The sequence below is a fragment of the Theropithecus gelada genome, chromosome 19 (genome assembly GCF_003255815.1).
Source record: "Theropithecus gelada isolate Dixy chromosome 19, Tgel_1.0, whole genome shotgun sequence".
Lineage (NCBI taxonomy): Eukaryota > Metazoa > Chordata > Mammalia > Primates > Cercopithecidae > Theropithecus > Theropithecus gelada.
The window spans coordinates 29,375,360-29,403,330 of record NC_037687.1 but is presented as its reverse complement, the minus strand read 5'-3'; the positions used below and the strand labels follow the sequence as shown (position 1 = coordinate 29,403,330).

At 46.4% G+C, this 27,971-nt stretch overlaps 2 protein-coding genes across 8 annotated transcripts in view; both read right to left on the bottom strand.

Moving 5' to 3' along the window:
• The window catches only part of LOC112613507 (zinc finger protein 888-like), a 57,518-nt gene that overhangs the window by 20,022 nt on the left and 9,525 nt on the right, over positions 1-27,971 (bottom strand). The window lies entirely within an intron of this gene.
• Positions 236-26,780, bottom strand: LOC112613506 (zinc finger protein 808-like). 7 transcript variants are annotated; one of them, XM_025369095.1, is made up of 6 exons: positions 26,727-26,756; positions 20,821-20,922; positions 11,835-11,916; positions 7,021-7,147; positions 1,901-2,927; positions 236-1,816 (listed from the first exon to the last, which is right to left on the bottom strand). In XM_025369095.1, exons 3-6 carry the CDS (start codon positions 11,847-11,849, stop codon positions 298-300), a joined length of 2,688 nt encoding a protein of 895 aa, XP_025224880.1. In that variant the 5' UTR covers positions 11,850-11,916; positions 20,821-20,922; positions 26,727-26,756; the 3' UTR covers positions 236-297. The 7 variants fall into 7 exon arrangements, with proteins under 7 accessions (XP_025224880.1, XP_025224876.1, XP_025224877.1 ...); XM_025369091.1 differs by having other exon boundaries at positions 236-2,927; XM_025369092.1 differs by lacking the exon at positions 20,821-20,922 and having other exon boundaries at positions 236-2,927; positions 26,727-26,780.

The following is a 27,971-nucleotide window of genomic DNA, read 5'->3' as shown; positions in this document are numbered from 1 at the left end:
CACTGTGGAAGCTTTGTTCTTTCACTCTTTACAATAAATCTTGCTGCTGCTCACTCTTTGGGTCCACGCTGCCTTTATGAGCTATAACACTCATTGCAAAGGTCTGAAGCTTCACTCCTGAAGTCAGTGAGACCATGCACCCACCAGAAGAAAGAAACTGTGGACAAATCCGAACATCTGAAAGCACAGACTCCGGATACACCATCTTTAAGTACTGTAACACTCACCGCGAGGATCCGTGGCTTCATTCTTGAACTCAGTGAGACCAAGAACCCACCAATTCCGGACACAATTACATTAGTCAACTTTCCCTAAACCATGAATTGCCTGATGGTGAATAAGCACTGACTGCTCACTAAAGGCTTTGCCACACTCACTACACTTAAAAAGTTTCTCTCCAGTGTGAATTCTACTATGCCTTTTAAGGTGTGATTTGCGACTGAAAACTTTGTCACATGCTTCACATTTGTAAGGTTTCTCTCCAGTATGAATTCTATGATGACTTGAAAGGTGTGACTGTCGATTAAAAACCTTCCCACATTCATTACACTTGTAAGGTTTCTCTGCAGTGTGAATTGTAGTATGTCTTGCCAGGAGTGAATTACGCACAAAAGCCTTGTCACAAACCGTACATTTGTAAGATTTCTCTCCGTTATGAAGTCTACGATGGCATATAAGGGATGACCAGTGACGGAAGGTATTTCCACACTCATTACACTTGTAAGGTTTCTCACCACTATGAAGTCTACGATGGCATAGAAGGGATGCCTTCTGGCTGAAGGTCTTGCCACACTCATTACACTTGTAAGGTTTCTCACCACTATGAAGTCTATGATGGCATACAAGGGATGACCTGTGACTGAAGGTCTTGCCGCACTCATTACACTTGTAAGGTTTCTCTCCACTATGAATTCTAGTATGTTTTGTCACGTAGGAACGACACGTGAAAGCCTTGTCACAAACTGTACATTTGTAAGATTTCTCTCCACCATGAAGTCTTCGATGGCATACAAGGGATGACTTGTGACTGAAAGTCTTACCACACTCATTACACTTGTAAGTTTTCTCTCCAGTGTGAATTCTGGTATGTCGTGCCAGCTGTGAATTCCACGTGAAAGCTGTGTCACAAACCTTACATTTGTACGGTTTCTCTCCAGTGTGAATTCTCTTGTGTGTCTCAAGGGTTGATTTGCGACTGAAAACTTTGTCACATGCTTCACATTTGTAAGGTTTCTCTCCAGTATGAATTCTATGATGACGTGAAAGGTGTGATTGTTGCTTAAAAGCCTTCCCACATTCATTACACTTGTAAGGTTTCTCTGCACTGTGAATTCTAGTATGTATTGCTAGGACTGACTTACGCACGAAAGCCTTGTCACAAACAGTACATTTGTAAGACTTCTCTCCAGTATGACGTTTACGATGGTATACAAGGGATGACCAGTGACGGAAGTTATTGCCATACTCATTAAACTTGTAAGGTTTCTCACCACTATGATGTCTACGATGGCATAGGAGGGATGACCTGCGACTGAAGGTCTTGCTGCACTCATTACACTTGTAAGGTTTCTCACCACTATGAAGTCTACGATGGCATACAAGGGATGACCTGTGACTGAAGGTCCTGCCACATTCATTACACTTGTAAGGTTTCTCTCCACTATGAACTCTACGATGGCATACAAGGTATGATCTGTGACTGAAGGTCTTTCCACACTCATTACACTTGTAAGGTTTCTCACCACTATGAACTCTACGATGGCATACGAGGTATGACATGTGAATGAAGGTCTTGCCACACACATTACACTTGTAAGTTTTCTCTCTAGTGTGAATTCTTCTATGTCGTGCCAGCTGTGAATTACACGTGAAAGCTGTGTCACAAACCTTACATTTGTATGGTTTCTCTCCAGTGTGAATTCTCTGATGTATCTCAAGGGTTGATTTCTGACTGAAAACTTTGTCACATTCTTCACATTTGTAAGGTTTCTCTCCAGTATGAAGTCTATGATGACGTGCAAGGTTTGATTGTTGGTTAAAAGCCTTGCCACACTCATTACACTTGTAAGGTTTCTCTCCACTATGAATTCTAGTATGGTTTGCCAGGTAGGAATGACACGTGAAAGCCTTGTCACAAACCTTACATTTGTAAGGCTTCTCTCCAGTATGAAGTCTGTGATGACGTGAAAGGTGTGATTGTTGATTAAAAGTCTTGCCACATTCATTACACTTGTAAGGTTTCTCTCCACTATGAATTGCCTTATGAATTACAAGGGCTGAATTATGACCAAAGATCTTGCCACACTCAATACACTTGTAAGGTTTTACTCCATCACATTTATATTGTTTGTCTCCTAAATGGATTATCTGGTGTTTCCTTAAGACTGAGCTACAATTAAAGGCTTTATCACTCTCATTACATTGGAAACTTGTTTCTCTCATGTGTACTTTCTGTTTTTGTGCGACTAGTGAAGAATTTGGGGAATTACTCTCATAGTTATTAGAAATATGGATTTGGGGCCTACAAGAAATTCTTTGGAATGTTGAAAGTGAGGGAGCATCATTGGTAGACTTCTCAAGTTGATTAGCAATTATACCTTTGATCTGAAATAAGTGGAGTTGAGGCAGATGCGAATGAAAGCATGATCCAAGCTGATCATTAATAGGCTTGTTTCCAGCTTGCCTTTGATCATATCGGTCTGTACTCCCAGCCAACATTTTAATTTTTGTCATGGGTGCTTCATGGCCATTTCTTTCATCTTCTTGACACTGAAAATCAATGTCATGAATTTCTTTCTCAATATCCTGGAAGCAAAAATCTCCAATGTGATGACTTTCATGTCTTTGCAATGTCCCTGTGTGGAACACTTCCGTATTGCCCTGCCCTGTTGACAAGATCTCCTTCATCATGCATTTGGAAGAGATATCTACAAAATATAAACACCAATAGGTTTCTAATTAACTACAGATGGTAAATCATACTGAAGTGTGTAAATGTGACACTTCAGTATGACACTTCATATTTATATGAAGAAGGCTCTCACCAAGAACCAATCTAGCTGACATCTTGCTCTTGGATTTTCCACTTTCCAGATTCATGAGAAATAAATTGCTATGTCTTAAGCTTTCCAGTTTAAGCTATTTCTTTTTTTGTCTGTTTTTGAGATCGAGTAATGCTTCATCACCCAGGCTGGAGTGTAGTGGCACGATTCTCCTCCCTAAAGAGATTCTCGTGCCTCAGCCTCTTGAGTAGCAGAAACTACAGACACATGCACCATGCCTCACTAATTTGTTTTTGTTGTTGTTGTTTTTTTTCTCTTTTTTTGGGAAATGGAATCTAACTCTGTCACCCAGGCTGGAGTGCAGTGGCACGATCATGGTTCACTGCAACATCCACCTCTCAGGTTCAAGTGATTCTTCTGTCTCAGTCTCACAAGAAGCTGGGATTACAGGTGCATACCAACACACCCAGCTAATTTTTGTATTTTTACTACAGACGGGGTTTCACCATGTTGGCCAGGCTGGTCTTGAACTTCTGACCTCAGGTGATCCGCCTGTCTCGGCCTTCCAAAATTTTGGGATTATAGGCATGAACCATCATGCCCGTCCAATTTCTTTTAATTTAGTAGATTCAAGATTTCATTATGTTTGCCTGACTGCTCTCAAACTCCTGACCTCAAGACATCTACCCACCTCAGCCTTTCCAAGTGCTGGAATTAGAGGCGAAAGTCACTGCAGCTGGCCAGTCTAAGCTATTTCTGACAGAACAGTGAGATGAGTGAGACAGGAAAATGGGCATCTCATCATCAACATCACTGAAGGCTGACAAATCTTACTAAACAAAGGAAGTTGAGACTGTAGTATAAAATGTATATGAAGTCATCTAATAGTATTCACTTGTTTTAAAAAGCAGGTGAACGAAATCACCTGAGGTTGGGAGTTCGAGACCAGCCTGACTAATATGGAGAAACCCCCTCTCTCCTAAAAATACAAAAATTAGCCAGGTTTGTGCCAGGCATAATCCCAAATACTTAGGAGCCTGAGGCAGGACAATCACTTGAACCCAGGAAGTGGAGGTTGCGGTGAGCCGAGATTGCACCATTGCACTCCAGCCTGGGCAAGTAAAGGGAAGCTCCATTAAAAGAAAAAAAAAAAAAAAAGAGGCCGGGTACAGTGGCTGATGCCGGTAATCTCAGCACTTTGGGAGGCTTAGATAGACAGATCATTGAGGTCAGGAATTCGAGACAAGCCTAGCCAACATGGGGAAAATTCATCTGTACTAAAAATACAAAATTAGCCAGTGTGGTAGCACATGCCTGTAATCCCAGCTACTTGGCAGGCTAAGGCAGGAGAATCACTTGAACCCGGGAGGTGGAGGTTGTAATGAACTGAGATTCTGCCATTGAACTTCAGCCTGGGCAGCAGGAGCAAAACTGCATCTCAAAGAAAAAAAAAAAAAAAAAAACCCTGGAGGCAAATTAACATAATTTCTCAAATAACGACAGCAGGCCCACAGTGTTCATGTACATGATCCAAATTTGCACATACGGTAAGTGAGGGACAAGACTTGATCCTGGACCTGAAGGATCCCACGACATCTACTTAGGCACAATAGTCAGCCCAGGCATTACAGGAAATGACTGCACACAGAAAATACAAGCAGAACAGAAAGAAGTACACCAAGGGGGATACAAGGGCTGGGCTGGGACAAAAGGGCTGAGCTGTGCTGCTTACAGTGGTGCCAAGTCATCCCTCATGGATCATGTGCTGAGTCATCATGCCCTGCACACATTGATTCAGGCAGCCTCCTATAATTTTGTCCAGTAGATGAACAAGGTCTTGACTTACTCAGTGAGAGTAGTGTTGGAGGAGAGGGGCTCACGGGGAAATTGGAGTGTTCAGCATTACAAAATCAATAGACTGGAAAGAAACTGTATTTGCATCCAGATCAATGTATCATGTGAGGCAAGGCCAGGAAAGGAAGGGTAAGTGTGGAAGGCAGGAAGTAATTGGCACGTAGGAGCGAACTTTGTGCGTGCACATCTGTGGGAATAGAATTCCACTAGGATAGACCAAATCTTGAGCTTGGAGGAAAGTGGAACTAATTTAGCAATGGTAAAATATTGACCCAAGGTTAACTATGCAAATTACAATATGGGCAAGGGACAAGAATGAACGAGATCCAAACAAGCAGCAGTATGGTGGCCTGAGGTGAAAGCAGTTTTACATCTCTTAAATTCAATACCTCTGATTTCTAGTTTCAAGCATATACTCAACAATATGCCTTGTGTAGATTCCAGAAATACATACACATACACACACACACACACACACAAAACAAGTAAACTATGAAGAGTACAATAGAGCAATGCAGGAGACCACGGGGGTGAACAAGGATCCTCTGGCTGAGTAGGTAGAGATGTGTTTGTGAAAACAGAGCCAGGCTGAGTGAAGTGGCTCATGTCTGTAATCCCAGCACATTGGGAGGACGAGAGGGTGAATCACGAGGTCAGGAGTTTGAGATCAGCCAGGCCAGCATGGTGAAACACTGTCTCTACTAAAAAAATAGAAAACATTAGCCGGGCATGGTGGTGCACATCTGTAATCCCAGTTACTCAGAAGGCTCAGGTAGGAGATTGCTTGACCTGGGAGGCAGAGGTTGCAGTGAGCTGAGATTGCATCACTGCACTCCAGCCTGGGTGACAGAGCAATACACCATCTTAAAAAAAAAGAAACTATACCTTTAAAAAAATGTGGTTTCACCATGTCGGCCAAGCTGGTCTCAAACTCCTGACCTCAGGTGATTCACCCACCTCAGCCTTCCAATGGGCTGGGATTACAGACATGAGCCAACGCACCCAGCCTGGCAGTATTATTTATAATAGTAAAGAGAAAAAACCAACGCAGATATCCATTAAAAACAAACTCGGATAGGCAGTGGCTCGTGCCTGTAATCCCAGCACTTTGGGAATCCAAGGCAACCGAATCACGTCAGACGAGGCTATCAAAACCAGCCTGGCCAACATGGCGAAACCACCATCTGGAATAGAACTACCAAAAATTAGTCGAGTGTGGTGACACATGCCTGTAATCCCAGCCACTCAAGAGGGTGAGGCAGGAGAATCACTTCAACCCAAAAGGTGGAGGTTGCAGTGAGCCAAGATCACACCACGGCACTCAAGAGACTCTGACTCAAAACAAACGAACAAACAAACAAAAAAAACCATAGAAACGAGCAACTTGAAAGCCACTGTGTATCTTAAGGAAATGACAGTAGAATTAAACTATGGAAACCTCATTCAATCTCACAAGCTCCCTCAACAACATTGATGAAAACCATATCTGCTACAGGGTTGATCCTACAACAAACTGAACAGAGGTTTTCTTGTTAAAAATGAACAATGACACATATTGGTATGAAAATGTGAAATGAGCAAGAGTTCAGTGAAGAGCCTCATACATATGAGGCTGTGAGCCCGAATGACGTCCTTGCTGGGAGGAATTTCAACACCACTGACTGCTGCTTAGAGAACATGATCATTAGTTTATGAGATGAACATTGTCACAGTGCCAGTGAGAGATGCTTCTGTGATGCTCCTCAAAAACGAGAATGAGCTGGGCACGGTGGCTCATGCCTGTAAACCCAGCAGTTTTGGAAGCCAAGGTGGGTGGATCATCTGATGTCAGGAGTTAGATATGAGCCTGACCAACATTGAGAAACCCTGTCTCTACTAAAAATACAAAATTAGCTGGGCATGGTGGCACATGCCTGTAATCCCAGCTATTTGGGAGGCTGAGGCAGAAGAATCACTTGAACGTGGAAGGCGGAGGTTATGGTGAGCCAAGATCACACCATTGCACTCCAGCTTGGACAACAAGAGTGAAACGCCACCTCAAAAAACAAAAACAAAAACAAAAACAAACATGTATGGGGCAAAATCACAAAAGAGAATACAAAACCAGGAAGAGCCAAGACAGACAACAGCAGACTCCTCAGGCCTACAGGGACATTTTCCTCACCCACAGACTCCAGGTTCCTGTAGTTCTCCAACATCACTTCCCTGTATAAAGCCCTCTGCGCAGGGTTCAGGCATTTCCACTCCGCCAGTGAGAATTCTATAGCCACATCCCTGAAAGTCACGCGTCCCTAAAATGAAACACACATTTCCACAAAACATTATGGAGGAGTTATCACCTTCACAGGAAATGAGAAAAGAGAAAAGAAGTATGTATTTGATCAAAGACCATGTTCTGACAAAACCAAGTTAAGGTATTTTTGAATATTTTTTCCCTATAGTTGCATTTTTTTTTTTTTTTTTTTTTGAGACGGAGTCTCGCTCTGTAGCCCAGGCTGGAGTGCAGTGGCCGGATCTCAGCTCACTGCAAGCTCCGCCTCCCGGGTTCATGCCATTCTCCGGCCTCAGCCTCCCGAGTAGCTGGGACTACAGGCGCCCGCCATCTCGCCCGGCTATTTTTTGTATTTCTTAGTAGAGACGGGGTTTCACTGTGTTCGCCAGGATGGTCTTGATCTCCTGACCTCGTGATCCGCCCATCTCGGCCTCCCAAAGTGCTGGGATTACAGGCTTGAGCCACCGCGCCCGGCCTATAGTTGCATTTTATTATACTTTTCCTTGAAAGATGTTAAGATCCCATCAGTCATTAGGGAAGTCTGGATTTTATGGACAATATAAAAACTATATAAATAAAAAGGAAACACAGGGTCAGGCGTGGTGGTTCATGACTGCAATCCCAACACTTCAGAAGGCCAACACAGACAGATTATTTGAGGTCCTGAGTTCAAGACCAGCATGGCCAACATGGTGAAAACTTGTCTCTACTAAAAATATAAAAATTAGCCGGGCATGGTGGCAGGCACCTGTTATCCCAGCTACATAGGAGGCTGAGGCAGGAGAATCACTTGAACCCAGGAGATGGAGGCTGCAGTGAGCCAATTGTGCACCACTGTACTCCATCCTGGGCAACAGACTGATACTCCATCTAAAAAAAAAAAAAAGCAGTGATGGGCAGTCGCTCTCGCCTGTAATCCCAGCACTTTGGGAGACCAAGGCAGGCAAATAATGTGGTCGAGAGATTGACACCATCATGGCCAACATGACAAAACTACGTCTCTACTAAAAATACAAAAAATTAGCTGGGTGTCATGTTGTGGGTCTGTACTCCCAGCTACTCAAGAGGCTGAGGCAGGAGCATCGCTTGAATCTGGGAGACAGAGGTTGCAGTGAGTCGAGATCACACCACTGCACTTTAGCCTGACAACAGAGAAAGACTCCATCTCAAAAAAAACAAACAAACAAACACAGAGTTTTCTCTACAGATATGTCAGATATTACGTTCCACATACAGGTGACCTTTAGTCTCTAGGTGAGCTAAAATACAAGTGCTGTTTCAGAGAGGACAAAGTGCAATGTCTTTGAAAGAAAAGTATGAATCTAAAAACTATCATGATTGGTCAGGCACAGTGGCTCATGCCTGTAATCCAGCACTTTGCGAGGCTGAGGTAGGTGGATCATGAGGTCAGGAGTTCGAGACCAGTCGGGGAACATGCTGAAAACTCTTCTCTACTAAAAATACAAAAATTAGCTGGGCGTGGTGGTGGGTGTCTGTAATCCCCGACATTCAGGAGGCTGAGGCCAGAGAATTGCTTGAAACCAGGAGGCAGAGGTTGCAGTGAGCCAATATCATGCCACTGCACTTCAGCCTGGGTGACAGAGCAATACTCCATCTCCAAGGAAAAAAAAAAAAAAAAAACTGTCATGATCACAGCAATAGCCATGACTAACATTTTTGAATGCTTCACATGTGCCACACACTGTTCTAAGTGCTTCCCGTGTCTTAGGCCACAAAATAACATACTACCCCATGAAGAAAGATCTGTACTTGGAGACAGCTGCATCACACACACTATAGGAAACTTGCCACAAATCAAATAGCTAAAAATATCAACACAAGCACCCGAATCCAGATGTCTGGGTTTCACATGTGAATATAAACACCTAAGTAACAGACACAGCTTTAAACTAAACTGACACTGACACAAGTCTATCCACTGGAGAGAATGTGATAAAAGTCCAAGGGTAAGAACATGGAGCATCCTACAAGGTCACTGAATGGACACACACAGGCATGCATATAATCCTTCACGATACTTCTTATTTTATTTTTTTCCCAGACGGAGTCTCACTCTATTGCACAGGCTGGAGTGCAGTGGCACGATGTCTCAGCTCACTGCAACCTGTGCCACCCAGGTTCAAGCCATTCTCTGGCCTCAGACTCCCCAGTAGCTGGGGTGTGAGGTACCTGCCACTGTGTCCATCTAATTTTTGTATATTTAGTAGCAACGGGGTTTCACCATCTTAGCCAGGCTGGTCTTGAACTCCTGACATCTTGATCTATCCACCTCAGCCTCCCAAAGTGCTGGGATTAAAGGTGTGAGCCACCAAGCCTGGCCCCTTCTTACTATTAACTCATTATGATGATAGTTGACAACAATGAAAAATACTTAAAATCATTACAATTATTATAAAAAATAAAACTTATTGCAAATGTGTTTCCTACATAAACCATGGGCTTATCCATCCATGTGTTCATACACACGCATCATGCCATTATACCCGTGGTGGTGTGCACTTCTAATCCCAGCTACCCGAGAGGCTGAGGCAACAGAATCACTGTAATCCGGGAGTCAGAGGCTACAGGGAAACGAAATCACACCACTGCACTCCAGTCTGGGCGAAAGAATGAGAGTCAATTCAAAAATAAAATAAAATAAAATAAAATCAATGATATAATAAAGCATCCTGTACCACTGATGCCTATCTCCACTTCCCATTCCACCATGAGTCATTAAAAGTGCAGAGTTTGGGCCGGGCGCGGTGGCTCAAGCCTGTAATCCCAGCACTTTGGGAGGCCGAGACGGGCGGATCACGAGGTCAGGAGATCGAGACCATCCTGGCTAACAGGGTGAAACCCCGTCTCTATTAAGAAATACAAAAAACTAGCCGGGCGAGGTGGCGGGCGCCTGTAGTCCCAGCTACTCGGGAGGCTGAGGCAGGAGAATGGCGTGAACCCGGGAGGCGGAGCTTGCAGTGAGCTGAGATCCGGCCACTGCACTCCAGCCTGGGCGACAGAGCCAGACTCCGTCTCAAAAAAAAAAAAAAAAAAAAGTGCAGAGTTTGGCCAAGCACGGTGGCTCAGGCCTATAATCCCAGCACTTTGGGAGGCTGAGCCGGAAGAATCACAAGATCAGGAGTTCAGCCAGCCTGACCAATATGGTGAAACTCCATCTCTACTAAAAATACAAAAAAAAAAGACTGGGCGCGGTGGCTCACGCCTGTAATCCCAACACTTTAGGAGACCGAGGCAGGCGGATCATGAGGTCAGGAGATCTAGACCATCACGGCTAACACGGTAAAACCCTGTCTCTATTAAAAATTTTTTAAAAATTAGCCGGGAGTGGTGGTGGGCACCTGTAGTCCCAGCTACTCAGGAGGCTGAGACAGAAGAATGGCATGAACCCGGGAGGCAGAGTTTGCAGTGAGCTGCGATTGCGCCACTGCACTCCAGCCTGGGTGACAGAGCAAGACTCTGTCTCAAAAAAAAAAACAAAACAAAAAAAAAAAAAATTAGCAAGGCGTGGCAGCAAATGCCTTACTCGGGAGGCTGAGGCAAAAGAATTGCTTGAAGCCAGAAGGCAGAGGTTACAGTGAGCTGAGATCCCGCCACTGCAATCCAACCTGGGCAACAGAGCGAGACTCCATCTCAACAACGTGCAGAGTCAGGCCGGGCTGGCTATCTGCCATCAAGAATGTCAGCAATTTGGGAGGCCAAGACGGGAGGATCACTTGAGGCCAGGATATCAAGGCTATAGTGAGCTATGATTGCACCATGCACTCCAGCCTGGACAACAAAATAAAAATATAATATAAAAAATAAGGCCGGACACAGTAGCCCACACCTTTAATCCCAACACTTAGGGAGTCTGAGACAGGCAGATCATGAGGTCAGGAGTTCCAGACCAGCCTAACCAACATGATGAAACCCCGTCTCAACTAAAAATACAAAAATTAGCTGGGTGTGGTGGTGCGTGCCTGTAGTCCAGGCAACTTGGGAGGCTGAGGTAGAAGAACTGCTTGAAACTGGGAGGGGGAGGTTAAATTGAGCCAAGATGGTACCATTGCACTCCAGCTTTAGTGACTGAGTGAGACTCCATCTTAAAATAAAGAAATATGTACATACATACATACATACATACGGTGACCCATGTCTATTATTCAGGCTCTTTGGGGGGTTAAATTAGGGATTAGTTGAGCCCAGGAGTTTGAGGCTGCTGTAAACTCTGAATTGTGCCATTGTACTCCAGAACGAAGCCACAGAGCGACACCTTCTCTCTCTCTCTCTTTTTTCTTTTGAGACAGAGTCTCACGCCATTTCCCAGGCTGGAATGCAGTGGCACAATTTCGGTGTACGGTAACCTCCACCTCCCGGATTCAAGTGATTCTCCTGCCTGAGCCTCCTGAGTAGCTGAGATTACAGATATGCACCACTACATGCAGCTAATTTTTGTATTTTTAGTAGAGATGGGGTGTGAGCCCTTCCCACAACCATGCCCAGTAGAGCCTCTTCCCAAGTTCATGTCACTGGGTCACAGGAGACAGAATCTCAGAACAGGTGACAGGAATTGAGGGCAGGCATGGGTGAGTGTGAGTGAACCTGTTAGGCAAAATGCTTCAGACTCAGAAAAGACTGGCTACTACAATTCCTGGCATTTCAGAAAGGAAAGAGACAGATTAATCCCCAGAGGAACATCACTTCACCTGAGGAAGGGCCATGCCTGACTGCTTTCCTTTCCTCTTCTCAGCTGCTTCCTCACGTAACCTGAGTCTTTAGAAATCAATCCTGTATGTGAAAAAAAAAAGTGAGACTTCATGTTAGAAATGACTCACTCCCTTCCCGTGACAAAAACACATGAACAGGGGAGACCTCACCCTGTAGAAAGATGGTCCCCCACTGCCCACTGCACCAGAGACCATGCAGAGATAAGAAAGCCCCACAGGAAGACCTATAAGTGTACGTTTGACCCTGGTCTTCAGATCTCACTCCCCTCCTGGAGAAGCCCCCACACACGAGGCAGCAGGGGGAAGCTGGGCTGGACTGATCTCCCCTTCAGGGTACAGACTCTTCCCTCATCAAACCCCACCCAGAGGACAGTCCCTCATCTCTCTGTGGATCACAGGCTGAGCTCAGCCGTCAGAAACGGGGGACACAGAGCTTCGATGCTCAATGCTGCACACAGATGACAAGCACCTGGGCCACTGCAGCTATTACTGAGGGTGGACTCCAGCCCTTCAGAATAAGAATCCCAGTAAAGCAGCACAAAAGCTCTATTTGTAAAATGCTCTGCAGTCTAATGTGAAGCCAGGGTTGAGCTCCACTCAGAGGGGCGAGCCCAGCACAGCCCCACGTTCTGGCTCTGCTCTTCCCTTGGGGCCTTGTTCTCACCAGGATCCAGACAGTGGATGGCAAAGGCACAAAAGTAATCACAGTGAGGCCGGGCACGGTGGCTCACGCCTATAATCCCAGCACTTTGGGAGGCAGAGATGGGTGGATCATGGGGTCAGGAGTTCAAGACCAGACTGGTCAACATGGTGAAACACTGTCTCTACTAAAAATACAAAAATCAGCTGGGCATGGTGGTGGGCACCAGTAATCCTAGCTATTCAGGAGCCTGAGGCAGGAGAATTGCTTGAAGTGGGAGGCGGAGCTTGCAGTGAGCTGAGATCCCACCACTGCACTCCAGCCTGGGTGACAGAGCAAGACTCCGTCTCCAAAAAAAAAAAAAAAAAATCACACAGAACAGTAAATGTGGACCAGAGGTGGGATGAAGGTTGGGCTATAAGGAAAATAAACCTTGGGCCCCCAAATCACTAAGCAAAAGAGAAACGTCAAGGTGGAAACTGCTTAGGGAACAAGACTCCCCTTCTATTCAAAGTCACCCCTCTGCTCCCTGACATAGATGCATATCTGAGTGCCTCCTTTGGAAAGGCTAATCAGAAACTCAAAAGAACCCAGTACAGTGGCTCAGGACTGTCTGTCATCCCAGCACTACGGGAGGCCTAGGCAGGCAGATCACTTGGGGTCAAGACATGGAGACCAGCCCAGCCAGCATGGTGAAACCCCATCTCTACTAAAAATACAGAAATGATCGGGGCATCTACTTGGGAAGCTGTGGCAGGAGAATCACTTGAACCCAGGGGGCAGAGGTTGCAGGGAGCCGACATCCTGCCACTGCACTCCAGCCTGGGTGACAAAATGAGACTTCATCTCAAAAAAAAAAAAGGAAACTCAGAAGATTGCAACCATTTGTGCCTCAGTTCTCTGTGACCTGGAAGCCCCCGCCCTGCTTCAAGTCTTCCTGCCTTTGTTTAAAGTTGGCCACCATGCAGACCAAACCAATGTACTTCTTACATGTACTGACTGATGCCTCATGTCTCCATAATATGTGTAAAATGAAGCTCTGCCCCGACCACCTCGGGCAAAATAAACTTTCTAAATTAACTGAGATCTGTGTAAGATTTTCTGGTTTCACAGCTGCAATGTCAAATGGGGGGCTGTGGGAGATCACAAAGGAAACCCAAGAAGATGATATCAGAACAGGGAACTAGCAAAGAAAGGCTGCTTGTCACCTGCAGCTGAGGGGCAGAGAGTCCTAGACAGAGGGACAGCTCAAGCGAAGGCCCTGAGACAGGAGCAACCTCAGCAGCAGGAAAAGGAAAGCGACCCATGTGGCTGGAGCAGTGGAAGAGAGGAGGGCACAGGTAGATGAGGTCAGAGAGGTCCTGGGGGCACAGACACATAGGGATACGGTCTTCAAACATTTTTCTCCCACAACCCAAAAGAATTTTGAAAGTCAACTATGATCCTAGCTACTCGGCAGTCTGAGGCAGGAGAACTCCTTGACCCCAGGAGACAGAGGTTGCAGTGAGCCGAGATCGTGCCATTGCACTCCCCCTGGCCCACAAGAGTGAAAATTTGTCTTAAAAAAAAAAAAAATTGGAGGTGATGTATCTTCTCACTCTTTTCACATATACATGTAAGTTTCTCTTTATATTATAAATTACAACACTTACAAATAATGTAATTTATTTTCCATATTTAAAACATACTTCAAGTTCGGCTAAGTTTCTGGAAGAACACAGTCACTCTCAACTGAGCTGTGCAGACTGCAAGGGAATGTGTTTGGGGATTTAGGAAGTCACTTATGGACACCTGAAGGTGGGGATAACTGTTTGATGTCCCAGGAGAGAGCTGAGGAGACAATTGGACACAGGATTGTAAAGCTCAGTGGTGAGGCCTGCAGGGGACATGGAGTCGTGTAGGTGGCTGAAAGCTCTGAGATGATAAGGTTCAAGGTGATTTGAGTCTAATCCCCTGTTTTTGCTCATCTTGGAGAGCTGGAATCCACTTGAAATTTGAGTTTCAAATGAGCAGTAACCTCTCCCAGAAGAAAAGCCACACACTGTATTTTGTCAGTCATTTCAGGGGTCAGTGTCACTCTGACTGAGCTTTCCTGGTCGTATTCCTCACCTCTATGTTACAGGTGGGCTCACCGAGGCTCACGGCGGGAGACATCTCCCCAAGTTATCCTGAGAAGCTCCGAGGTGAGGAGGAAGGAGGTGTGGCTGATTCCCATGTGATGGCCTGGAAGGCCCAATAGGCTAGCTTGGTCTTCCCCTCTAGAAAATTCCAAGACTAGCCAGGAGTGGTGACTCACCCTTGTAATCCCAACACTTTGGGTAGTTGAGGCAGGCAGACCACTTGAGCCTAGAAGTTTGAAACCAACGTGGGCAACATAGTTAACCCCATCTCTACCAAAAATACAAAAAATTAGCCAGAGCTCATGGCATGCATCTGTAGTCCCAGTTACTTGGGAGGATGATGCAAGATCACTTGAGGCTGGGAGGCAGAGGTTGCAGTGATCTAAGATTGTGCCACTGCATTCCAGCCTGGGTGATAGGGTAACACTTGATCTTACAAAAAAAAAAAAAAAAAAAAAAAGCAGCCAGACAAGGTAGCTCATACCTGTAATCCCAACACTTTGGGAGGACAAACTGGGTGAATCACGAGGTCAGGAGTTCGACACTATCCTGGCCAATATGGTGACATCCCATCTCTACTAAAAATACAGAAATTAGCCAGGTTTGGGGGTTCACGCCTACAGTCCCTGCTACTTGACAGGCTGAGGCAAAAGGATTGCTTGAACCTGGTAGGTGGAGGTTGCAGTGAGCTGAGATCATGCCACTGCACTCCAGCCTGGGCGAAAGAGCAAGACTCCATCTCAAAGAAAAACAAACAAACAAACAAAAATTCCAGGACTATTTTTTATATACCTGAGCAAAGCAAACTTCTTTCAAGTTGTAAGGTTCTGATGGCATCAATCCCAAACATATAATTACTCACTCCCAAAAAAATGTTCAAAATATGCACGACTGTGCACACATAGCAATAGGTCTTTGAAACACTAAAAAAGAGGCAGCTGTAGAAATGAGATCTGAGCAAATGCTTTTCTCATGAACATATGGGCTCAGCTAAACCAAGGTTCCAAGTCAATCCAGCCCATCCTTCAACATCTGTAGAGAATATTATGGACCAGAGGAACCTGAGGGAGACACTTACTTAGAAGCTCACAGATCACCATTTTTTCTGATGACAAAAGAAAATGGAATAGGCTACTTCAACTAAATTTTCATGTTAGGGTAAAGAAAAAAGGTCCCTGATATCATTATCAACTACACACTGAAACAACCTAAAATCATATATCACATAGTAGAAAATGTTTTCGATATACGATAAAGACTAGAAAGCACACAGTCCTCAATGTAAACTGAACACAATTTCATAGAGAAACAATTTTAAAATGGTTAAAAAATATAGATCTAATGAAATCTTGGGTAAAAGGAGAAATATCTGAAAACATATCATACTTTGAAAACAATGAGGCCAGGCATGGTGACTCACACCTATTATCCCAGCACTTTGGGAGGCCGGGGCAGGAAGACCACAAGGTAAGGAGTTCGAGACCAGCCTGGCCAACATGGAGAAACCAGGTCTCTACTCAAAATAGAAAAATTAGCAGGGCATAGTTGTGCACACCTATAACCCCAGCTACTCAGGAGGCTGAGGCACAAGAATCTCTTGACTCCAGGAAGCGGAGGTTGCAGTGAGACCACTGCACTCCAGCCTGGGTGACAAAGACAGTTTCAATCAATCAATCAATATATATATATATATATATATAAACATTAGCCAGGCTACTCCTCCAGTCCCAGCTACTCCAGAGGCTGAGGTGGGAAAATCACTTGAGCCCAGGAGGTTGCCGCTGCACTGAGCTGTGATCCTGCTACTGTACTCCAGCCTGGGAAACAGTAAGAGTGTCTCAAAAAAAAAAAAAAAATTAAAGGCTGGGCATGGCGGCTCATGCCTGTAATCCCAGCACCTTGGGAGGCTGAGGCGGGAGGATCACTGAGGTCAGGAGTTCAAGACTAGCCTGACCAAGATGGAGAAACCCCATCACTACTGAAAATACAAAATTAGCCAGCCATGGTGGTGCTCGCCTGTAATCGTAACTACTCAAGAGGCTGAGACAGAAGAATCACTTGAACCCCAGAGGTGAAGGTTGCGGTGAGCCAAGATCACGCTGTTGTACTTTAGCCTGGTCAACAAGAGCAAAACTCCGTCGGTCCTTATTTAACCTCTTGTTGCCCTTCTCCCCAATCTTTTGATCGCCCTCAATCTCTATATATTACTGCCTCTTATCTCTGCGTCTCCTCTGCTCTGTTAAATTCTCTCTTCCCTGTTACATTCCCCTGTCCCCACTCTCTAGCACCCCAAAAACCCAAGTGTCCTTCCTTCCGTGGTTCTCCCTGTTCTCCTGGCCACCAGCACCACTCTGGGGGTTTGAAGTAAGAAGCCTGCATCCCGGAGAAGCGCATTTTCCGGGGGGTGGAGCTGGGCATGGGCAGGCAAGAATACCCGGTGTCATAGGGCAAGCCCCTGGGACCTGCCCAACGCTGATTCAGGGAAAGCGGTGACTGCAGAGGGAAGACTTGGGGAGCAGCAGGGCCCGGCACAAGGAGGGACCTGGGGGGCAACGGCGCCTTAAGACAAGGGTGGCCCCTGCAGGCACCCAGGACCCAGGAAGAAGACGCAGCCTTCCCGGGACTGGGGCCGGGAGCCTGGGAGGCGAGCCTGGAGGCGCTCAGGGCGGGAATCCACCTCGCGGATGAGGACTTTAAAAAGCATGGGGTGGGAGAAGTCAGAACAAGGTTTTGACCAGGAAAACTGCGCTATAGGAAGTGTATACAGTGCCCTATAACAGAAAGACCGGGTAGGGGACCAGCCTCCGGACGACTTCAACCCCAAAAGGAAGCAACTCCTGGACTCTTAAGGGGACGTCTCAGTTTTCTCTGGGTGAAGGAAGACAGGCAAGAATTTCCAGGTCCGTGGGAACCCCACGTCCCAGGGACAGAAGCGCCAGGGACCTGGGAAGGGCATACTTAACACAAGACAGCGAAACTCACGCGCCGCGGTAGGACCTTCACTCCACGGAATCCCCTTCCGGGTTTGCGCGCGCAGGACAGAAGCCAGGCCTGGGCGGGGCCCAGGAGCAGTGTAGCGGGGCCTGGGCGGGGTAGGGGCGGAGAGACCTTGCCCTTTAGAACCCGCAGACAGCCGGGCCAGGGCGGGAACCGTGCGTCTCTCGGCCTCGCACCCAGCGTCTCTGTTTTCTGGGTTTTTGGAGGTGAGAGCGGCCAGGAAGGCTAAGGCATAATTCAAAAGCCCTGGAATTGTCTGGAACGGGCATGCAAACTAGAATGTGAAATGCAAAGCCCTGCCTGGGCGGGAGGTAGGATTTCATGCTGACAGCCCACAGAACAGAATAGAAATCCTCTCCCTTTCTATTCTCCATTCACTCCAGAGGGAGAGTCCACCCTGTGCTCAGCTTCAGAGACTCCCCTAGGGCCTCCCCCTGGGAAGAGGGACGGAGTGTTCAGGCCAGGGAGGAGTTAGGTCACCACTTGCTGCTTAAACAAAACAAGGTTGCAGGCACGGGGCTGAAGCCTGAGGTCCCAGCTACTCAAGAAGCAGCAGCGGGAGAATCGCTGAAATTGGGGGTCCAGGCCAGTCTGGGCGACAAAGTGACACCCCCTCCCGTAGGTCTCCCTTCCTTGTCTCTCTCTGGCTGTGCAGTGGCAAGATTTTGGATCACTGCAAGCACCTCCTCCTGGGTTCACACCATTCTCCCGCCTCAGTCTTTCCAGTAACTTTGACTACAGGTACCCGCCATGATGCCCCTCTGTTTTGCATTTTTTAGTACAGAGGGGGTTTCACCATGTTAGCCAGGATGGTCTGGATCTCCTGACCTCGTGATCCGCCAGCCTCAGCCTCCCAAACTGCTAGGATTACAGATGTAAGCCACTGCGGCTGGCCTTGTGTGTGTTTTTTCTTTTGTTTTTACCGCTTTTAAATAAAATTTTTCATGGTGTGAGATAGGGATCCAGCATTATTCTTTTCCATGTGAATATCCAGTTAGTTGTCCCAGCACATTTGTGAAAGAGATCTATTACTTTCTCTCGTTTTCACTTTTTTCTTTTTTTTTTTTTTTGAGACGGAGTCTCCCTCTGTCTCCCAGGCTGGAGTGCAGTGGCCGGATCTCAGCTCACTGCAAGCTCCGCCTCCTGGGTTTACACCATTCTCCAGCCTTCCAAGTAGCTGGGACTACAGGCGCCCACCACCTCGCCCGGCTAGTTTTTTGCATTTTTTAGTAGAGACGGGGTTTCACTGTGTTAGCCAGGATGGTCTCGATCTCCTGACCTCGTGATCCGCCCGTCTGGGCCTCCCAAAATGCTGGGATTACAGGCTTGAGCCACCGCGCCCGGCCTGTTTTCACTTTTTTCTTTCCTTTTATTTATGAGACAGAGTATTTCTCTGTGGCCCATGCTGGGGTGCAGTTGTGAGATTGTGGCTCACTGCAGCCTTTGCCTCCTGAGTGGAAGCTATTCTGCCTCAGCCTTTGGAGTAGCTGCTATTACAAGCGCACACGACCACGCCCAGCTAATTTTTGTATTTTTGGTAGAGATGGGGTTTCACCATGCTGGCCAGGCTGGTCTGGAACTCCTGACTTCAAGTGATCCACCTGCCTCGGCCTCCCAAAGTGCTAGGATTACACTTGTGAGTCACCGTGCCTGGCCCAGGAAATATTCTTTACTTCACTTTTTAAATGTGAGAAAATATAATTGAAAAACAAAGAGTATTCCGCCAAATGAGAAATCATCTCTACGACGATAATAGAGAAATTAAAACTATTTTATTAATAAATAAACTTCAGGACAGAATGTGATGGGAAATAGAGGCAAACAGCTAAGAGGTTGAAAAGAGAGAAAGCAACTTCACTGTTCTGTACAACCCATTAAGTTCATGTTTTCAAGATAAACACTAATCAGTCCTCAGGGGAGAGGACTTGAGAAGCCATTGGTTACACATAGTTCATCCTGGCTCTACTTGGTAACAGAGTTGAGAATCTCTGTCAGCTAATTAGCATCATCCCGAGGGAGGGGGAAATACCCTAACACTAACCATAATACAAAAATAATCTGGGCGTGGTGGCAAACACCTGTAATTTCTCTCTATTTTTAATACAGACAGGGTTTCACCAAGCTGGCCAAGCTGGTTTCAAACTCCTGAAGTCAAGTGACTCAGAAGTTTCGGTGTCCAAAAGTATTGGGATTACAGGCTTGAGCCACCAGGGTCAGCCAGGAAAACTCTTAGAAGTTGCGCCTGCATTCCCCTGGACTCAGGTTGCAGGACCACATTCCTCTCAAGGCTCAGAATTACTTAAAGGTCCAAAGCTTTAAATTGGAATCATTTGATATTTGAATTATTTAATTTCCTACTGAGACACAGGTACTATTTATCTTGTTGTTTGCCTTTTCTTTTTTTTCTTTTTGTTTTGAGATGGAGGCTGGCTTTGTTGCCCAGGCTGCAGTGCAGTGGCACAATCTTGGCTCACTGCAGCCTCTGCCTCCCAGGTTCAAGCAATTCTTCTGCCTCAGTCTCCCGAGTAGCTGGGACTACAGGCATGTGCCACCATGCCCGGCTAATTTTTTTTGTATTTTTAGTAGAAACAGGGTTTCACCATGTTGGTCAGGTGGTCTCGAACTCCTGACCTCGGGATTGGCCCACGTTGACCTCCCAAAGTGCTGGGATTACTGGCCTGAGCCACCACACCCGGCTATTGTTTGTCTTTCAAAGCGAGTACCCAAGTTCTTCAGAAATACAACCCTGGGCCAGGTGTGGTGGCTCACACCTGTAATCCCAGTACTTTGGAAGGCTGAGCCTGGAGGATCATCTGAAATGAGAAGTTCAAGACCAGCCTGGCCAACATGGTGAAACCTCGTCTCTACAAAACTATAAAAATCAGCCAGGCATTATGGTGGGTGCCTGTAGTCCCAGCTCCTCTGGAAGCTGAGGTGGGAGAATCGCATGTACCGGGCAGATGGAAATTGCAGTGACAAGAGATCACACCATTTAACTCCAGCCTGGGCAACAAGAGCAAAACCCCGTCTCCATCTGAAAGAAGAAAAGACTATCTCAGAAGACAGAAAACGCATTTGCAAATTTTCTAAATAAATGTCCTAAGAAAAGAGACGAAAGGAAAGAAAATCTCTTTCTTTATTTTCAAAGGAGGAATTGTACCTCTCATGTATTTGCTTGTTTGTTTGAGACAGGGTCTAGCTCACTCACCCACGCTGGAATGTGATGGCAAAAACAGGGCTCACTGCAGACTTCAACGCCCTGGCTCAAGTGATCCTTCCACCTTTTTCATCAAGCATTTGGAAGAGATATCTACAAAATATAAACATAATACATTTCCAATTAAGTCCAGATGGTAAACCATACTGAAATGTGGAAATACGACACAAAAAAATACTTATTTTAAACTTCCCAAACGTGATCTTCAAAGTTTAGGAGCACAAAAGGAGTAAGATCCTTTAATAAAAGGCGATTACATGTTTCCAATATCGTGACAAAACACTGACAGGGCAGAAACATGTATAAGCCTAAAGTCAGGAGTGTTTTTCCACTGTGACCCTAAAGTGCATCACAGTTTCCAAAAAACATATCACTGTCACACAAGGAAAAGAAAACTGTATATTTTTCATATTTACAGAATATCTACTGTATACAAATAAATTCTAAAAGACCAAACAACATACTATATTTATAAATAATCCACAACAAGCTTATGTAAGGGTAACCAAAATCAATGGAAATTCTGTATTGTCAAATAATCATTGCACAGAGAAGAAAAGATTACAAAAATCAGGCAGGCATGGTGGTGGGCACCTGTAGTCTCAGCTACTCAGGAGGCTGAGGCACAAGAATCGTTTGAACCTCGGAGGCGGAGATTTCAGTGAGCCAACATTGTGCCACTGCACTGACAGAGTGACACTCCATCTCAAAAAAAAAAAGTTAATACAATCTTTTTCTGAATACCTGTCATAAAATTACCCATATCCACGCAGAACAGGGACTTATTGAAATTAACAAGTGCAGTGTGTCAGTTATATTACATACCATATACCGAAAAGCCATATGTGAAATCTTAAATATTAATCAGTAAGCCATTGTAACCCATGATAAAACCAGCAAGCAAACAATAAGTACATTTATACAGCCTGCAGAATTCTAAACAATTCCCTCTTAAGAAAAAAGCCACGGCCGGGTGCGGTGGCTCAAGCCTGTAATCCCAGTACTTTGGGAGGCCGAGACAGGCGGATCACGAGGTCAGGAGATCGAGACCATCCTGGCTAACACAGTGAAACCCTGTCTCTACTAAAAAATACAAAAAAAACTAGCCGGGCGAGGTGGCGGGCGCCTGTAGTCCTAGCTACTCGGGAGGCTGAGGCCGGAGAATGGCGTAAACCCAGGAGGCGAAGCTTGCAGTGAGCTGAGATCCAGCCACTGCGCTCCAGCCTAGGTGACAGAGCGAGACTCCGTCTCAAAAAAAAAAACAAAAAGAAAAAAAAAAAAGAAAAAAGCCACAACTTCTACTTCCCACCAGCACCACGCACTATGAGAACTGAAATACATGTTAAGATCACCACCTTCTGATGTATGAGTTCAAGTAAATACACAGCATTAAAAGGAATGAGAACTGACGAACAGCGTCGGAGGGTGTAATTATGATGTCACAGGTACAGTTAGGTAACACCAGGCAATACAGCAATTTTATATATATGCATTGCCCTTAGTTATCTAGTTAACTGTGCATAAAATACAAAACATAGACTGTGTACTAGGAAAATTTATAAACGAAGATCACAGAAAACATTGTATAAAACAAATTGCACAATAAAAACAAGAAAAACCTGATGCCGGCTCCCTGGTCTGAATGATTATATTGGCCAAAAGCAATGTTCAGAGTTCTTATTGTCCAATAGGATGTTCCTGCAGATGGGGTCTTTGAGAGAATTTGGTCATGGGTGTTGACTACTCGAGAATAGGACCAGTGCTTTTATTTTTATTATTTATTTATTTATTGAGATGGAGTTTCCCTCTTGTTGCCCAGGCTGGAGTGCAATGGCACGATCTTGGCTCACTGCAACCTTTGCCTCCTGGGTTCAAGCAATTCTCCCGCCTCAGCCTCCCAGGTAGGTGGGATTACAGGCATGCGCCACCACACCCAGCTAATTTTGTAGTTTTATGGAGACAGGTGTCTCTATATTGGTCAGGCTGTTCTCGAACCCCCAACCTCAGGTGATTCACCCGCATCAGCCTTCCGAAGTGCTGGAATTACTAAGTGTGAGCCACCGCGCATGGCCACGACTACTGCTTTTATAAAGGGAAACATTAAAGAGCTGATTGTTATTTCTTTTTTTGTTTTTTGAGACCAGGTCATGCTCTATCACTCAGGCTGGAGTGCAGTGGCATGATTCTCCTGTCTAAAGAGATTCTCCTGCCTCAGCCTCCAGAGTAGATGGGACTACAGATGCATGTCACCATCCTTGGCTAATTTTTTTTTCTTTTTTTGGGGGGGAGACAGAGTCTCACTCTGTCACCCAGGCTGGAGTACAGTGGTGCGATCGTGGCTCACTGCAATTTCTGCCTCCCAGCCAAGTCCAAGTAATTCTCTTGCCTCAGCCTCCAGAGTAGCTGGAATTAGAGGCATGTGTCAACATGGCCAGCTAATTTTTGTATTTTTGGTAAAGACAGGGTTTCACCATGTAGGCCAGACTGGTCTCGAACTCATGACCTTCAGCGATTTGCTCCCAAAGTGCTGGGATTACAGGCATGAATGAGCCGCCACGCCTGGCTTTGATATTCCTTACTTTTTCTTTATTTTTTTTTTTCAGACGGAGTCTAGCTCTGTTGTTCAGGCTGGCATACAGTGATGGAATCTCGGCTCACTGCAACTTCTGCTTCCCGGGTTCAAGCAATTCTCCCACCTCAGCCTCCTGAGTAGCTGGGATTTTAGGCATCTGCCACCACGTCCGGCTAATTTTTGTGTGTGTGTGTATATATATATATATATATTTTTTTTTTTTTTTGAGACGGAGTCTCGCTCTGTCGCCCAGGCTGGAGTGCAGTGGTCGGATCTCAGCTCACTGCAAGCTCCGCCTCCCGGGTTTACGCCACTCTCCTGCCTCAGCATCCCGAGTAGCTGGGACTACAGGCGCCCGTCACCTCGCCTGGCTAGTTTTTTGTATTTTTTAGTAGAGACGGGGTTTCACCATATTAGCCAGGATGGTCTCGATCTCCTGACTTCGTGATCCGCCCATCTCGGCCTCCCAAAGTGCTGGGATTACAGGCTTGAGCCACCGCGTCCAGCCTAATTTTTGTATATTTTAAGTAGAGATTGGGTTTCACCGTGTTGGCCAGGTTGGTCTCGAACTCCTGACCTCCTGATCCACTCACCTGTCTCCCAAAGTGCTGGGATTACAGGCGTGAGTCACCACGCCCTGACATCCCTTTTAAAAACTGCTATGGCCTCAGCTTGGTGGCTTACACCTGTAATCCCAGCACTTTGGGAGGCCGAGGCAGCAGGTCACCTGAGGTCGGGAGTTAGAGACCAGCCTGGATCAACATGAAGAAACCTCATCTCTACTAAAAATACAAAATTAGCCAGGCATGGTGGTGTATGCATGTACATCCAGCTACTCAGGAGGCTGAGGCAGTAGAATCGCTTGAAGCCGGGAAGCAGAGGTCGTGGTGAGCTGAGATCATGCCATCGCACTCCAGCCTGGGCAACAAGAGCAAAACTCCCTCTCAAAAAAAAAAAGGGGAGGGCTATGTAAGCCAGACACGGTGGCTCATCTCTGTAATCCCACCTGTAATCCCAGTAATTTGGGAGGCCAAGGCAGGAGGATACTTTGAGCCCAGAATTTTGAGATCAGCCTGGAAAACATAGTGAAACTCCGTTTCCAAAACAAAACAAAACAAAACAAAACAAAAACTAGCCGGGCTTGGTGGCTCATGCCTCTGGTCCCAGTTACTCAGAAGGCTGAGGTAGGAGGATCGCTTGAGCCCAAAAGGTTGAGGCTGCAGTTAGAGGAGATCACGACAGTGCACTCCAGTCTGGGTGATAGAGCCAGACCCTGCCTCAAGATATTATTTAATTAATTTAATTAAAAGTATTATGTAATAACAGACAGTGACTTTTTTCCCACTTCACTACCCACGTCCTACCCCATCCTAGGAAAAGGGAAGGCAGTGATTCACAACTGAATAAGTCACTTCCCTCTGGCTGAATAGGGATTCCAAGTGGAAGATACCTCTCATGCCAGGATTTATAGAATGTACATGTCTTATAGATACAAATTTTGAAATTCTCAATCTCATCTGTATAATTTAAACAAGTTTTCAGTTGTTAGATTATATACACGGAAGTCAACATGTCACAACTAATCATATCCAATGAACTCCCGCACTCATCTAAACCCAAAGTCTCTCGCCCTTTTTTTCTTTTGAGACAAGATCTCTCTCTGTTGTCCAGGCTGCAGTGTAGTGACATGATATCAGCTCACTGCAGCCTGGACCTCCTGGGCTCAAGTCATCCTCCCAGCTTGGCCTCCAGAGCAGCTGGACTGAGTACAGGTGCACACCATTAGGCCTGGTTATTTACTGGTTTTGTTTTGGTTTTTTTTGGCAGAGATGGGGGTCTCACTATGTTGCCCAGGCTTGTCTCAAACTCCTGGACTCAAGCAATCCCCTTGCCTCAGTCTCCTGAAGTGTGGAGATTACAGGCGTGAGCCACTGTGCCCAGCCCCTCTGTCTTCATTACGGTGCTTCCTTCCCTAATTCTGTACCTATCTCTCATTCTCCCCGTCTCTCTCTAGCTCTTGTTTTCTTTTCTTTCTCCCTGGGATTCTGTTCTTCATTTTGTACCCTTCTCCTCTTCTGCTGTTTATCTCCTTCTTCCCTCTATTCCTTCTCTTCCACCTCTTCTGCTCCATCCTGGCAACTTATTAACCTCTTAATGCTCTTTCTCCCCAGTCTTTCAGTTGTCCTCAATCTCCATCTATTTCTGCCTCTTCTCCCATCTCTGAGCCTCCTCTGCTCTCCCTGTTAAATTCTCTCTTCCCTGACATACTCCCCTGTCCCCACTCTGTGGCACCCCAGATGTCCAGGTGTCCTCCCTGCTGTGCTTCTCCGACTGTTCTCCTTGACACAAGCACCACTCTGCTCTGTCTGTCCTGGCTCCAAATCCCTCCCTCTCTCCTTCACTCTGATGAGCCTCCCTCTTTGCTGCCACTCCCCCTACCTTGCCGTCCTTCATCTCTCTGTGTCTCTAGCTTTTCTCTACATTTCTCCAGTTGCTTTTCTTCTTCTGCTTTCCTAAGTTTTTTTGTTTCTTTTTTTTCCCACTTTTGCCATCTCCTGGCATATCCCTTACCAATCCTCTATTTTCCATCTGTTATGGGCTTTTCTTCTTCTTCTTTTCTCTGTCTCAGGTTTTCTACTGCTGTCTGCCTCCTAATCCCTTCGGCCTACACAATCGCAGGGAGGTTTGGAGTAAGATGCCTGCATCCCGTAGGAGCGCATTTTCCAGGGGCTGAAGCTCGGCAGGCAAGAACACCCCGTGTCACAGGACAGGCCCCGGGCACCTCCCCAATGCGGGTTCAGTGGAAGCGGTGACTGCGGAGGGGAGAGCTCGGGAGCAGCAGGCTGTGGCAAGAGGAGGGAGGTTGGTTGCGGGGCGACGGCGCCTTAGGACAAGGATATGGTCTGCAGGATCCCAGGACCCAACAGAGGACTCGATCTCCCCGGGACTGAGGCTGCGGCACGGCGCTCCAGGGCCCAACGACGGGGAGGCTGCAAGGCGCGCCCTGGGCAAGAATCCACCTCACCGGTGAGGACTTTAAATAGCGCGGGGCGAGATGAGTCAGAACAAGGTTTTGAGCAGAAAAACTACACAACAGGAAGTGTATACATTGACCTACAGCAGAAAGACTGGGGACGAGAACAGCCTCCGGACGACTTTAAACCCAAAAGGAAGCGACCCCTGGGCTCTCACGGGGATGTCACAATTTGCTCTGGGCGAACGAAGACCAGAGAGAATTTCGAGGTCTGTGGGGACCCCACGTCCCAGGGACAGAAATGCCGGGGACCTGGGAATCGGAGACTTAATGCAACACAGCAAAACTCACCACCGCGATGTGACCTTCACGCCACCCGATCCGCTTCCGGGTTTGGGTTAATCTGCGCGCGCAGGACAGAAGCCAGGCCTGGACGGGAAGCGGGAGGAGGTTGGCGGCGCCTGGGCGAGGCAGCCGGGGGGGGGGGGCACCAGGAGGACAGACCCTGCCCTTTAGAACCGGCAGAGGGCGGGGCCGGGGCGGTACCTGCGCGTCTCAGCGGCTCTCCCAGCATCTGTTTTCAGGTTTTGGAGGCGAGAGCGCCAGAAAGTCTGAGGAATGATTCCAAAGCCCTGGACTTATCTGGAACTGGGATGCAAACTAGAATGTGAAATGCAAAGCCCTGCCTGGGCGGCACGTACGATATCACGCTGACGGCCCACAGAACAGAATAGAAATCCTCTCCCTTTCTATTGTCCCATTCACTCGGGAGGGAGAGTCCGCCTTGTGCTCAGCTTCAGAGACTTCCTTAAAACCACAGGCTGGGGTGCGGGAGGGAGTGCTCAGGCCAGGGAGGAGTGAGGTCACCACCTGCTGCTTAAACACAGCAGAGGCGCGAGGGCGGGAGCCTGAGGTCCCAGGGACTCAGGAAACAAAGGAGAGAATGGCTGAGCCTGGGGTTCCAAGCCAGCCTGGGCGACAAAGTAACACCCACTGCCACAGGTCTCCCTTCCTAATCTCTCTTTCTTTCCCTTAAAAAAAAAATAAAATAAAATAAAATAAATCTTTTTTAAATAAAATTTTTGATGGTGTGATATAGGGATCCAACATTATTCTTTTCGATGTGGATATCCAGTTAATTGTCCCAGTACATTTATGGAAGAAATCTATTACTTCATTTTTTTAATGATTATTTACTTTTTTCTTTCTCTCTCTCTTTTTTTTTTTGAGACAGAGAATTTCTCTGTCGCCCAGGCTGGAGTGCAGTGGTGAGATCTTGACTCAATGCAGCCTCTGCCTCCTGGGTTCAAGGGATTCTCCAGCCTCAGCCTCAGGAGCAGCTGGCATTACAGTCGCGCGCCACCATGCGTGGCTAATTTTTGTATTTTTCATACAGACGGGGTTTCACCATGTTGACCAAGCGGGTATGGAACTCCTCACTTCAAGTTATTTGCCTGCCTAGGCCTCCCAAAGTGCTGGGATTATAGGCATGAGCCAACATGCCTGGCCCAAGAAATATTCTTTACTGTGCTTTTTAAATGTCGACAAAATATAATTGAAAACTAAAAAATCTTCTCCCAAAGGAGAAATCATCTC